The sequence below is a fragment of the Lolium rigidum genome, chromosome 7 (genome assembly GCF_022539505.1).
Source record: "Lolium rigidum isolate FL_2022 chromosome 7, APGP_CSIRO_Lrig_0.1, whole genome shotgun sequence".
Taxonomy (NCBI): domain Eukaryota; kingdom Viridiplantae; phylum Streptophyta; class Magnoliopsida; order Poales; family Poaceae; genus Lolium; species Lolium rigidum.
In genome coordinates, this window is record NC_061514.1 from 259938121 (window position 1) to 259950291 (window position 12171).

Consider the following 12171-nt stretch of genomic DNA (forward strand, 5'->3'; position numbering starts at 1 on the left):
TCAACGTTAGAGGAGCCGGTTCCTGATCAAGGGGGAGTAGTTCACCTCTGGACTATGGGTTCATGGCAGTAGCTTGATCTATTTTTCTCATGCTATTTATAGATCTTAGTGCCATATGAGCTGCCCTACATGATTATGACCATATTTGTAATACCTATGTAGTGGATCCTTATTCTATGATATTGTCTTATGAGATCTGATCATATTATGTTTAATATGTATTGATAGATGCATATTATGTACCCCATTCTTAAGTATTTATTCTGATCCAACATCTATGCAAGAACGTGTGTGGGGTGATGTGTGTATTAGATGGATTAGCATGATTTTAGTGATTGAATAGTGACAACAAATTAATGATCTATTATGATTTTGCCTTGTTTTTGCTACCTCACTAGGGATAAAGTGGATGTGCTATGTTTGTCAAGTGATAAAACTAATGATCTTGTTTGTTCAAGGTAGCATATTTGATATTCAAACATCATGTTAAAGTACTTATGGCTATACTCTGTTAATTATGAATACAAGATTGCATGGAGTTTTCTCTTTCTTGTGGAGTATAAGAGAGATGTGTTGCATCATCTCTATGTTAGAACGTGATGCCCATATGAATGTGTATCTTTCACATGTTATTATTTTGCATCATCATATCTCATTGACGAATTGTTATTTATCCACTGCAACTTAAAAGAGAAAATAGTCAAGTGAACCCATGCACTGGGTCCACTTTTTATAATGAGAAACACCGTTATCTTGTTTTCTATTTGCTGCACTATTTTATTTCGAAAATACAAAAATATTTACTTCCCTTATTTGCATCCAAAACACAAAAACAATCAACCCCTTTATAGTTTTTAGTTAGTTACTTTATTTTTCTAGGTTTACTCTATTATTTTTACTTGTGTTTTATTTACTTACACGAAACCTTGTTCTTGACAACCCACGGTGAAGTTGAGGACACAAGATTTTTATTTTACTTTACAAGATTGCTAGAAGAAGAGAGAAGATAGAATACTATTTGCTCAGGTCCCCAAGAGTACGATATATAAACCCTCGACTCACCTTGTGAAACAAATACTTGCTAACACAACACTCTGCACTTGGAGTCCCAGCACAGGGACTCCAACCTCCATTGCCAACTCGGTGCGGGGACGACGGGCCTCTCCTTTGTTTTCGGCAACTCACAGAAAACAGAAGCTAGTCAAGTTACATGGTATCAGCTTAACTCGATTTCCAAATTCTTCCGCTGCCCCTGCTCCCCCCTAGCAACTATGGATTCCAAGTTACATGGTCAACATTATCCCTGCCGCCTCCCCCACCGTCAACGCGACCTCTGTCATTATCCCCTTGCACTTGCAATGTTCTTGTTTTGCTCCCTCTAGGTCGGTACGCGTGGCCAACTGTTCGATCGACTTGCATGGTTTCCAGTTTCCACGCAGGTGTGGAAAGCCGTACTTGGAATAATTTTCACTAGCTACATGTAGTCGCTCACATCAAGGAGATCGGACAGGTGCATGTCGAACAGCCCGGCGGCGTCGGCGGCGCTGATGGCGTCAAAACTGCTGGCGCTCGCGCAGAACGTTGTCGTCGTCGAAGCCGAGTTCACGCGCCCCGCAGCGGGGCTCGACGACGGCGTGGACACGCCGGAGCCGACGTTGCAGTTGTTGTTGCTGCTGCTGACCGTGCCGCTCCACTGCTGGTTGGACGTGTCTGACACCATCTGCATCAGCGGCGGCATGTAGTCGACCTGGCCATCGTAGGCAGGGAGGTGCGTGTAGTCACCGCAGGCCACCATGTGATCCTGGTGCGCGGGGTTCGCGTGGACCAGGGCTGGCATTTGGTACGCCGAGCTGGGCGGCATGAACTGGTCTGCACCCGTGGCATGCTGCGGCGGCGCCTGCTGATTCGAGGCCTGCTGCGCCATCTGCGCTTGGATGAGCCATGGCAGGAGCATATGCTGCTCGGCCGTGGTGGAGGCGGGCGTCGGCGCGGCGAGGAGGGTGGAGGCGAGGCGGAGGAGGTCCGGGTAGCCGGCGAGCGGCTCGAGCGCGCGGAGCGTGTCGAGGTCGCCCTGCGTGGGGTAGTAGGCGGCCGCGGGCTTGAGCAGCGCGGAGAGGTCGAGGAGGTCGAGGCGCGGCGCATGGGTGACGGGGTCGAGGCCCATGCGGAGGAGGCGCTTGCGGATGTGCGTGTTCCAGTAGTTCTTGATCTCGTTGTCCGTCCGTCCTGGCAGCCGCGCCGCAATGGCTGACCACCTAGACAAGCAAGCAATCATGCACAGGGAACAAGATCAAAATCATGAAACCGTACACCTAGCTGTCCTGTTGCAACAGAGACGTACTTGTTGATGTTAACGGAGTTGACTTAGTTCTTACTTGTTGCCGAGGATGCTGTGGAGCTGGATGATGGTCTCCTCCTCCTCGAAGGAGAAGCGGCCGCGCTTGATGTCCGGCCGGAGGTAGTTCGTCCACCGCAGCCGGCAGCTCTTCCCGCAACGCTCCAAGCCTGCACGCACAACACTACGGGAAAAATTGATGTTGCCGTGCGCGGAAGTTTTGCCGTGTGTCAACACACGGCAAAGAAATATATGCCGTGCATGCTTCACTAAAATGCACGGTAAAGAAATATCACACGGCAAATCACAAAAAACGCACGGCAAAGAAAATACCGCACGGCAAATCACAAAAAACGCACCGCAAAGAAATGCGCACGGCAAAGAAAGGAAAAGCGCACGGCAAAGAAAAGCGCACGGCAAAGATATTTCTTTGCCGTGCGCGTTAGCTAAAGCCGCACGGCAAAGGGTAGAATGAATACAAACCGTTCGATCACATAGATATTGGATGGCTGTGATTCAATGAGACATGGATTGATGACATGGCATACTCCACCCACCTAACCCCACCACCACTCCTCTATCTCTCCTTTATTTCTCTCAGCCCCACCACTCGCCCCACACACAGCACACACACTCCTGTCTCTCTCCTTTATCTCTCCACATCAAGCTCGCAGCATCCGTCGGGCGGAGCAAGTTTGCGGCCAAGCAAGCGCGCGGCACGGGCGTGGCCGCGGCGGGCGCAAGGCATGGGCGGGGCTGCGGCCGCTCGCAGCGGCGAGCGCGCAGCGGAGAGCCGGCGTGGCCGTGGCGAGCGTGCAGCTACGAACAGGCTTGCCGCGGCGGCGAGCAGGCGTGGTCGCGGTGGCGAGCGGGTGTTGGCGAGCGTGCAGCTACGAACAAGCTTGCCGCGGCGGCGAGCAGGCGTGGTCGCGGCGGAGAGCGGGTGTTGGCGAGCGTGCGTGGCAGCAGCGACGAGCACGCGGCGGCGAGCACACGGCGACGAACGGGCGGCGGCGAGCATGCGGCGACCTCCTCGACGTGGGCGCGGCCAGCAACGCGACCTCCTCCCGGCCAGCTGCACTCACCGGCGGCGGTGGCGACGGCTTTTTTTTTTATTTGTAGAGGATTTGTTTGCCGTGTGCTAGTAACTTGCGCACGGCAAAGGGAGATGCACAGCAGCGAGGTATGAAGCGCTCGGCAATGCGTGGACGCACGGCATCGAGAGAAGACGCTCGGCAAAGAATACCGCACGGCAGCGAGACCTTTGCCGTGCAAAATGTAGTCGTCGCACGGCGAAGGTCTTTGCCGACGCAGACTTTGCCGTCCACTCTTTGCCGTGCGGCTGTGCACGGCAAAGGCTTTGCCGTGTAAGATATGCCCTTTGCCGTGCAAAATGGCCGCACGGAAAAGCCAGTTTGTGCCGTAGTGAGGCCCAACACAGAACATGAGAAACGGTAGGTTTGCGTGAGAAAGGGTAGCTGATTTGCGAGCGCAAGCAGGTGGATGCTCACCGGCATGCTTGGGCATGGTGCGCCAGTTCCCCTGGCCGTGCTTCTTGATGTAGGCGACCAGCTTCTCGTCCTCCTCCGGCGTCCACGGCCCCTTCTTCAGCCCGCTCCTCTCGCAGCACGGCGCGCGCCCCATCGACCGAGATGGTACACAACTGTAGAGACGGATCAGGCGCCGATCGAGCAGGAAATGAAAAGGCTGGGTTTGTCTCGCAGCTGGCAGGTTACTGTGTACACGAGAGGATGGAGAGCTAATAGGCGAGTGTGAAAACTGAGGCGATGGAGGTACAAGTAGAAGAAGGAAGACGAAGGTGTGTGGGGGCGATGGAAAGGCTTATAAAGCCAAGGACGGCGACGGGCGACGGGGGTGGCGGTCGAAGTCAACAGGATTCGGTGCCGGCCTTTGTTTATCGCGGCCGCGACGTGGCCGCGGGCTGCGTCGCAGGGCCAAAGGTTGAAGAAAGGTTGCGCGAAAAACGCACGCGGGCCTGGGACGTACTCAGGGCACCCCAAAAGTGGCCAGGCAGATCGCGCGCCACGCGCTGGCGTGCCACCCCGACTATCCCATCGCTCAAGGCAAAGCTAGACAACTGTAGGAACTAGCCTCATGGAACATAGTCGTATCTTTTGGCTCGGATAATCTTAGGTGTCGATCCTTACATAGTAGAGTGATCTTCTCTCCTGCCCATTCCATTAAGAACATGCCATTTTTATCGATCCTATCCCGGTCAGCCTAATTAGTCTTATGCTGTGACTAAGATAATCCTATGTGTCGATCCATAAAGGCCAGAGTGACTGTGCTTTCTTCCTCCCCTTTGCCCTATCCATTACGAACATGCTAACACCAGCCAGCCTATTTAGTATAGGATACTAGGATCTACACTTCTGGCAGGCTGGACGTACTAGTAGAAAACTAACACGCTGGTGTTCTTATTATGGATAAGGTGCACATGCTTTCTAAGACAAAACTTTGACTAAAGTTTTGATCAACAATATCTCAAATATGTTATAGAAAATTGATATTCCACTTTCTCAGTATATCAACTACTCCCTCCGCTCCGAATTGATTATCTTAACTTGGCTTGAATAACAAAGCTAAAATGGAAGGAGGCCTCACATGCTTTGACTATTTTTTTGTCAAAGTAAAATCTATACGCATGTAGCTTACAACATCCCAGTCGCGCCCTAATAGCCCTCTCCAAAGGGCTATGGCACGGAGAAAAAAGCGCACCCAGTCGTAGCCCCATTGGAGCACCAGACAAAAGGCGTTGCTGACGCCACATCATATACCGACAGGTGGGCCATCAAACTTATTAATGACAGCAGCGGTTTCATCGGTAGAGGTAGGCGAGATATATGTCGCTGTTGCGGTTTCGCCGTGCAGTGGATGCATGGAGAGAAGGGTGCATGCATTTGAATTCAAGGCAAATAGGCGGGCACAGGCCATGAGGAGAAGGACGGCTACGAGGTTGGTCCCTCTCGCCCTGCAAGTGACTGCGAGTATATTAGAATAGTTTTTAGTTTAAATTTAGTTAAATCTTATTCTCATTTATAATATACATATATCTTTAAATATAAATGAAATTTGTGTGTGTTGTTTTAATAAACGTTTATATTTTTATAAAATATATATTCTACCGAGGACGCGGCTAAATAGAGACAACCCATTTCACCGATTTTGCGGTTTCATGGACCTGTGTTTCGCAATGGCAGGCGTTGATGGATGGGCTTGCACGGCCTATGTCGCGCGTCTTGTGGGCCACCTCGCGCCCCTCATGAATCTAACAGTGTGCACCAAATCATGTTCATATACATCTAAAATTAGACAAATATGCGACATATTTTCAGGATCGACGGAATATTAAAAACACTTTCCTAGTATATCAACTGCTCATCAAATAGTCGTCACTCATCATATGGTTGGATTAAGTTTTGGTCAAAGTGAAATCTTGGATTATGTCGTGCGGCTTATTAATTCATTAAAATGGCAGAGAGAAAAAAAACTAATTAATTAGTCGGCTGGATTAATTTCTTCGCGGGTAAAGCATGCATCCAGTCCAAGGAAGCAATCACCGATCCTTGTGGTTTTCCATGGACCTTTGTTGCTGGCGAGGCGTTGACGGACGGGCCTGCGCTGTGGCGCCCGCGTCCTGCTCCGCCTGGCGCCGCTGCTGACGGCACGGAAGTCGCTGGGGACGCCGGCCAGGTCCGGCGACCCAGACCTGCTCCCGGGAAGAACTGCACGCGCACTGCTGCATGGAGGAAGGGAAGGCTCTGCTCCGACGGGCCAAACCGGAGCAGGAGCGGCGGGGTCAGCGATAGAACTGACAGAGGCCCGCTTCCCGTACGCGCAGCTTTCTGTTTAATTCCTGCCCAGCGCTGCCGCCGCACCGCCTTTGTCGCCGTACGTCGTCGCTAGCTGCCACGCAGCACGGCCCGCCGGCCGGCCACATGCCGTGCCCATCTCGCCGTGGTCCGTAGCGAAACCCAAAGTGAAATCCAACACGAGACCACGCTGCTGCTCCCGCGCGTCGATCGGGCCATCGATATCAGCCGGCGAATCCTGTAGATTTCGACGTGACTATATTCTACATTTTGCTCGTTTTCTTAGAATGGTCGATCATGTAAAACGATGGATGGATCCCTCATGTGGCTGACAATTGCGCAGGTGTGCACAGGTGTGTCACCTGCTGATGTGGTGTTCCGCAAAAAAGGCTTGTTGTTGACTCGTGCTTCATGTCTCTCCACAACCAAGCAGGCGAGGTTTTCTTTGCTGATATTGCTTGTTAAATATGCAAAGTGAAAACAAATGTCAAAAAAGTTTGCACAACGGCGACAACAAGACAAAATACAACCAACAGAGTATACGGATGCAAATCCGGTGAACAAGTCTAGTAACAAGTGACCGACCTAGGGTTTCCATGTCGCTCTCGCCATGCATAGTAATAAGGCCCCTTGCCCAGCGCTATGCCCTCGCCATGTCTAGTAATAAGACGCCTTCTCTTGCCAGGGCGTGGGGCTTGGCAAGGGGCGCGGCAGGGGGGCGGGAGGGGGGGGGGGGGGGGGGGGGACGGAGGGAAGGGGGGATGAGCAGGGGCTAAGTCCCTCCTAACAATGTTGTTTTCCTGAAGTATCTCTTCATACATATGTAGCACAACTAAGTGCACTTCGCCACCCTCAAAGTCTCTCTGCCCCCTCTATACGTGATTGCTGGATTCGTCCCTGGGGTGGGGGGCTTGCAGTGATGAAGCGGAGGGTCCTTGTCGGCTACGTGCTCGGAGTCATCCCATGATGACAAGGGGTGGCGCGGGTGCCCGGCTCCTTGTCTGGTCTGTGTCTCTTCGCCTAGGTTCGGTGGAGGATTGGGGTGGCTGGCCTCCTCTAGTGGAGTGGCGTCGTAGTGGCACTGGTGAGCCGCCGACAGTCGTGGTATCCGATTCGATCTGGGTCTCAGGGATGTTCGGGGCCTATGCTCGCGCGAAGCTGCCTTCTGCTCTACAGTCAGTCCGTCAGGGAGCGGACTGGCGGCGTGGGGGCTTGTCGGTCTTGCGAATAGTCGTGTCAGTCGTAGGATTGCTCTTGCACCATGACAAAGACCTTATAATGTTTTTCCTCTTTGACCTGCCCGGAGTGTCGAGTTACGGAAGGCTACACTGGCGAACTCCCTAGTGCACCTTATAACAGTCGGATCGGCTGGGAGTCGGTCGCACAACTATTTTTTCTTGCCATCTAGCTTTAGAGGGAGTGTAGTGAATCTCTACAGTATGTTTCTTTCATGGGGCATGTCCTTGGTTTCATGATGAAGTCACTCAAACAGAATGACATATGGAAACCAATATTTGAGCACTAGTAATGGTGGTTCAAGTACTCGTGGCGATGAGAAATTGGTTTGGTGATTCGTAACTTGGAGCAGCAGCAATAACAAGTGGGGGTGAGAGAGTACATGAGAAGTTTAGAGTCTAGACTTCCATGGTGAAAATCCATGGTTCGCCTTTAGTATATTGCTTGTGCCTGGCAATGGCCGATCTCGCGGTTGACCCGAAATCCAAAGGGGATAGAGAGGGAGAGCGCGAAGAACACGAAGAACACGAGGAACTCACGCACGCACGCCCACCCGATACAACCGATACTTACCCTCGTGGCTCGATGGACCACGCCAATAGAATCAACCCGGAAGAGACGCGAGGTAGAATTCCGAGCGGAGAGATTGGTGAGGGAGATGAATCTAGGAGTGGGAGAGAGAGTGGGTAGCACTAGAATCTCACACTCCAAATCCAATCATCCAACAAGGGTTGCCTTGATACAAAGGGGATGAAACCCTAGGGAGACAAAGCTCAAATCCATGTCTAAGCCTAAATCTTGTCTAAAGAGTAAAGGGGACGACCTAGGTGCTTATATAGAGGTACAAGGCGACTTGGGTCGAACAGGTATGCGGTGGACCGACTCGGGCAGTTCTGGTCGAGTCGAACCCGTGAAATCCGGTCCAGGGGCCGGTCAAACCGGACCAGGGACCGGACCATCCGGTCCAAACCGGGCCAGGGACCGGGCGGCAACCGGAAACGTCGCAGATGTCCATCCGGTTGGCGTCGGTGTGACGCCCGGTTGTCTCCGGGGAGGATCCGGTCCAGAGCCCGGTCTGACCGGCCCCCAGACCGGCCGATCTGGGCCCGGTTGGCCGGCCCCTGGGCCGGCTGGCCCTCCTCCTTCCGCCTCTTCTTCCTCTTCCTTCTTCTCTTCTTTCCTTCTTCTTCTTCTCTCTTCCTTGCACCATGGGAGTTCCTTCTCTCTTGGTCCTTGTCGACGTCGGCACCTATAGACACCATTATGATAGGCATGAGGTAGCATACCATTCAAGTTGGTGTTGAGGTCGACCATAGAGAGGATAGGGTTCACCTTGACATATATGGCGGGGTTTTGCGTTGTTGGTCCACTTGGGGGACTCCTTGGCCGTGGTGTAGCGTCGACGATAGGCGGGGCTGCACTTGTTGGTCTTGAGGCGGAGGTGTCCAAAAGCCACCCCGCATCATCTCCCCCCCCCCCTTGGGGAAGATTCGTCCTCGACTCTTGCTCCTCCTCATCGATGATGTAGTCCATGATGGTTCTCCCATGTAGTGTTGGATGGACAAAGTCGCGGTCGAAGAAGAACTTTGGGAAAAACAACTTGCGAAGGGAAAGCTTGTGGAAATACGAAGCATGAAGTCGTTTCTCCAAGAGGCATTTGGCAAAAATGGGAACCAAAAGAGTGTCGATGTATCCAAATTTTGGTAGAGCAAAACTTTGTGCAAAAATGTGTGGTGTAGCGTTGTCCCAAACAAATGGAACATTCAAAAGGCAAATCACGGCGGCAAAATTTTGTGCAAAATTTTCGGCAAAATTGTTATGTGCAATGGCAAAGCGATGGAGACTTTTAGCTTGGGAAAGTATGGTTGGCGTGAGCCGAGTATGGGTATCCTCAAGTGTCCAAGAATCCATTTCAATTGCGATAGATGAAAGGAGAAATCCAAAGAAGAGCAACTTTTTGTATGACATGTGGCACAAGATGCATAAGGTGTCTCTCACATGTATGACATGGTCCTTGAGATTCTCGGAGTGTATGATGATATCAAGACATACAACAACCATTGTGCCAACAAGATGTGTCAAGATATGTTGCATAAGAGGCAAAAGAGGTGACGAGGCATTGGACCAAACCGGAAGCTCGACAAGAAATGTCGGAAACACACGAGGGCGAAGGCGTTGGGGAACATACCCTTTGGTGTGAATCCCACGGGTTTGGTGATGGAGTTCGTCCTTGGTGGGGTAGCTCTCAATTGCACGTTTCGTCAACTCATGCTCCGTAGTGGTGGAAGTTGTTGCACGTGTACCTACACATGGAACAAGCAAAACAAAAAAGCGTGTGTGCATGGTAGATGAATACATCATCCATCATGATGTTCCATGTTTTGTGCACATCACCGTTAGTGTCAAGCAAGATAATATGAAATGCATGGCGAGTGTGCATATGGCATGAAGGTGTATTTGTAGCATGTGGTAACTTAGGATCATCAAAAATAGAGAAGGCTATGGGGGCCATCTCATGGACAATGAAATACGCACTTTTGCATACCAAGCATAAGAAAGAGCAATTGTTCACAATCTTGGATGCAAGGAACATGGAATAGTGCAAACATTTTGGGCAAAGCATGTTCAACATTTTATCATTGTTGTCGACAACCCTATGGGAAGAGCAAGTGTTCATCCAGGATGTCACAACACAAGCATTATCATACTCATTATCATTGCAAGCAATACATTGGAAAGAGCAATTGGTCGACATATTGCAAGCAATCGTAGAAAAATTGAAACTCTCATAGCATGGCATGGTCATTGTATCACATCAATCGATTCCACATGATCAACAATGTTATCAAGCAATGCATCACACGAGAATATGAAAGAACCATGTGACGTAGCAAAAGTATCATCAAAATCATGCATGCACTCATAAATCATCATGTCCACTAGTGGGATCATGGCATCATCAACACCTATGTTGTTACCTTTGTAGGCCGACTCGTGTGAAGTAGGTGTTGTGGAAGTAGGAGGATCCATGTGGTCGACATGTTCATCTTGAAGCAAGCATGGTGAGATATCATCATCTTCATGCACCATGTACATCTTCTCCATGATCGGGAACTCGTCCTCCGTGGAACCTATTGCAACATAAGAAGACACCAAAGAGGTAGAGGTTAATGTGTCAGCAAATGTGATGGCCTCCATGGACCTATCAACTACCTCTCTCGACTCACTTGGTGTATCACTCATGTCCTCCAAATGGAAGCACTCAAACTCACATATGGGGTGTGAGGCACTCAACTCACCATCACTCTCACTCAAGTGGGCTAAGTGGCTCTCATGCTCACATGGGATTGGTACCAACTCATCAATCAAGCATATCGGAGTAGGCTCGACTTTCTCATCTCCATGCGCCTCCGTGGTTGAAGGGAAATTCCCATGCTCAACCATCTCAACTCCATGCGCCTCATAGGTGAAGGGAGAATCCCATGCTCACCATGCTCAACTCCATCGCCTCCCAAGTCGTCCTCAAGTGGTGGCGTCGTGGTGTAGTAGAGAGCTAGGCTCGGATCCACATCATCCTTGAGTTGACCTTGTTGATCTTCATCTTGAAGTGTGGGCGCTAAAGGCTTCTTGGTGGCTTGTGCTTGTAGCTTGTCGAAGTAGAGCGTCTTGGCGCTTTGCGTTGTGCATTGCCATGCCACGTGACCCTTGGCCTTGCACACCTCACATAGAAGATTGGGACATTCCCGTGGAGGGTGGCCTTGTTGCTTGCACTTGTAGCATCGGAGTCCATAGGCATGTGACGACGTAGGGGCCATTGTGGTGGTGGCACAAGATGTGGGAGTCGCCTTATGAGGGAGGTCCTCTTGATGTGCCCTCTCCACCCTTGGAGTGGTAGACACCCTATGATGGTGTTTGTCGCCTTCTTGTCGAGGCTCTCGTCTTCGTGCTTCATCACCATGTCTTGATGAGTGTCGACGATGATCCGTGGAGGATGTTGGTCGATGGCGATCATGAGGTGGTTTGTGGCGGCGAAGATCATGTGGTGACGTATGTCGATGGAGACCATGAGGTGGTGGTGGTCGACGACTATCATGAGATGGTGTGAGTCGATGACGGTCCTTGCCATGCCTAGATGATGGCTCATGCGACTTGGCAAGTTGCTTGTGGCGCCTTGTGGAGTGATGACCCACAAGTATAGGGGGTGTATCGTAGTACTTTCGATAAATAAGAGTGTCGAACCCAACGAGGAGCAGAAGGTGTTGACAAGCAGTTTCGATGAAGGATTCACTGTAAATGCTCACAGACAAGTATTCAAGGGGTTTTGATATAGCAGATAAATAAATTACAAGTAAATAAAATGCGAGAGTAATAGTTGCAGCGAGTGGCCCAATCCTTTTAGCACAAAGGACAAGCCGGTTTGTTTACTTATGATGACCAAACGTTCTTGAGGACACACGGGAATTTAGTCTAGTGCTTTCGCTTCATATAGTTGATTAATCTTCATTGTTTTGATAAGTGTTGTGTGGGTGAACCTATGCTAATGCACCGCCCTTCCTAGGACTAATACATACTTGTGATTATACCCCTTGCAAGCATCCGCAAATACAAGAAAGTAATTAAGATAAATCTAACCACAGCCTTAAACTACGAGATCCTCGCTATCCCTCCTCGCATCGATATACCAACGGGGTTCAGAGTTGCTCGTCACTCCGAGCAACCCCACAATTAGGAAACGAATACAAGATGTATTACCCTAGGCCCATAAAG

General features: G+C 50.6%; 1 protein-coding gene across 1 annotated transcript; it reads right to left on the minus strand.

Annotated features, from left to right (window-relative positions):
• Positions 1-948: 948 nt before the first annotated feature.
• Positions 949-4040, minus strand: LOC124676573 (transcription factor MYB41-like). The gene is made up of 3 exons (XM_047212616.1): positions 3847-4040; positions 2376-2505; positions 949-2255 (listed from the first exon to the last, which is right to left on the minus strand). Exons 1-3 carry the CDS (start codon positions 3977-3979, stop codon positions 1475-1477), a joined length of 1044 nt encoding a protein of 347 aa, XP_047068572.1. The 5' UTR covers positions 3980-4040; the 3' UTR covers positions 949-1474.
• Between the last annotated feature and the right edge of the window lie 8131 nt (positions 4041-12171).

Excerpts from the sequence above, each read along its gene's own strand:
- LOC124676573 (XM_047212616.1), bottom strand. The coding sequence starts at position 3,979 with ATGGGGCGCGCGCCGTGCTGCGAGAGGAGCGGGCTGAAGAAGGGGCCG. Across the intron at positions 2,506-3,846 it reads CACCATGCCCAAGCATGCCG|GCTTGGAGCGTTGCGGGAAG; the intron begins GTGAGCATCCAC and ends TTGTGCGTGCAG. Across the intron at positions 2,256-2,375 it reads CACAGCATCCTCGGCAACAA|GTGGTCAGCCATTGCGGCGC; the intron begins GTAAGAACTAAG and ends TTGCTTGTCTAG.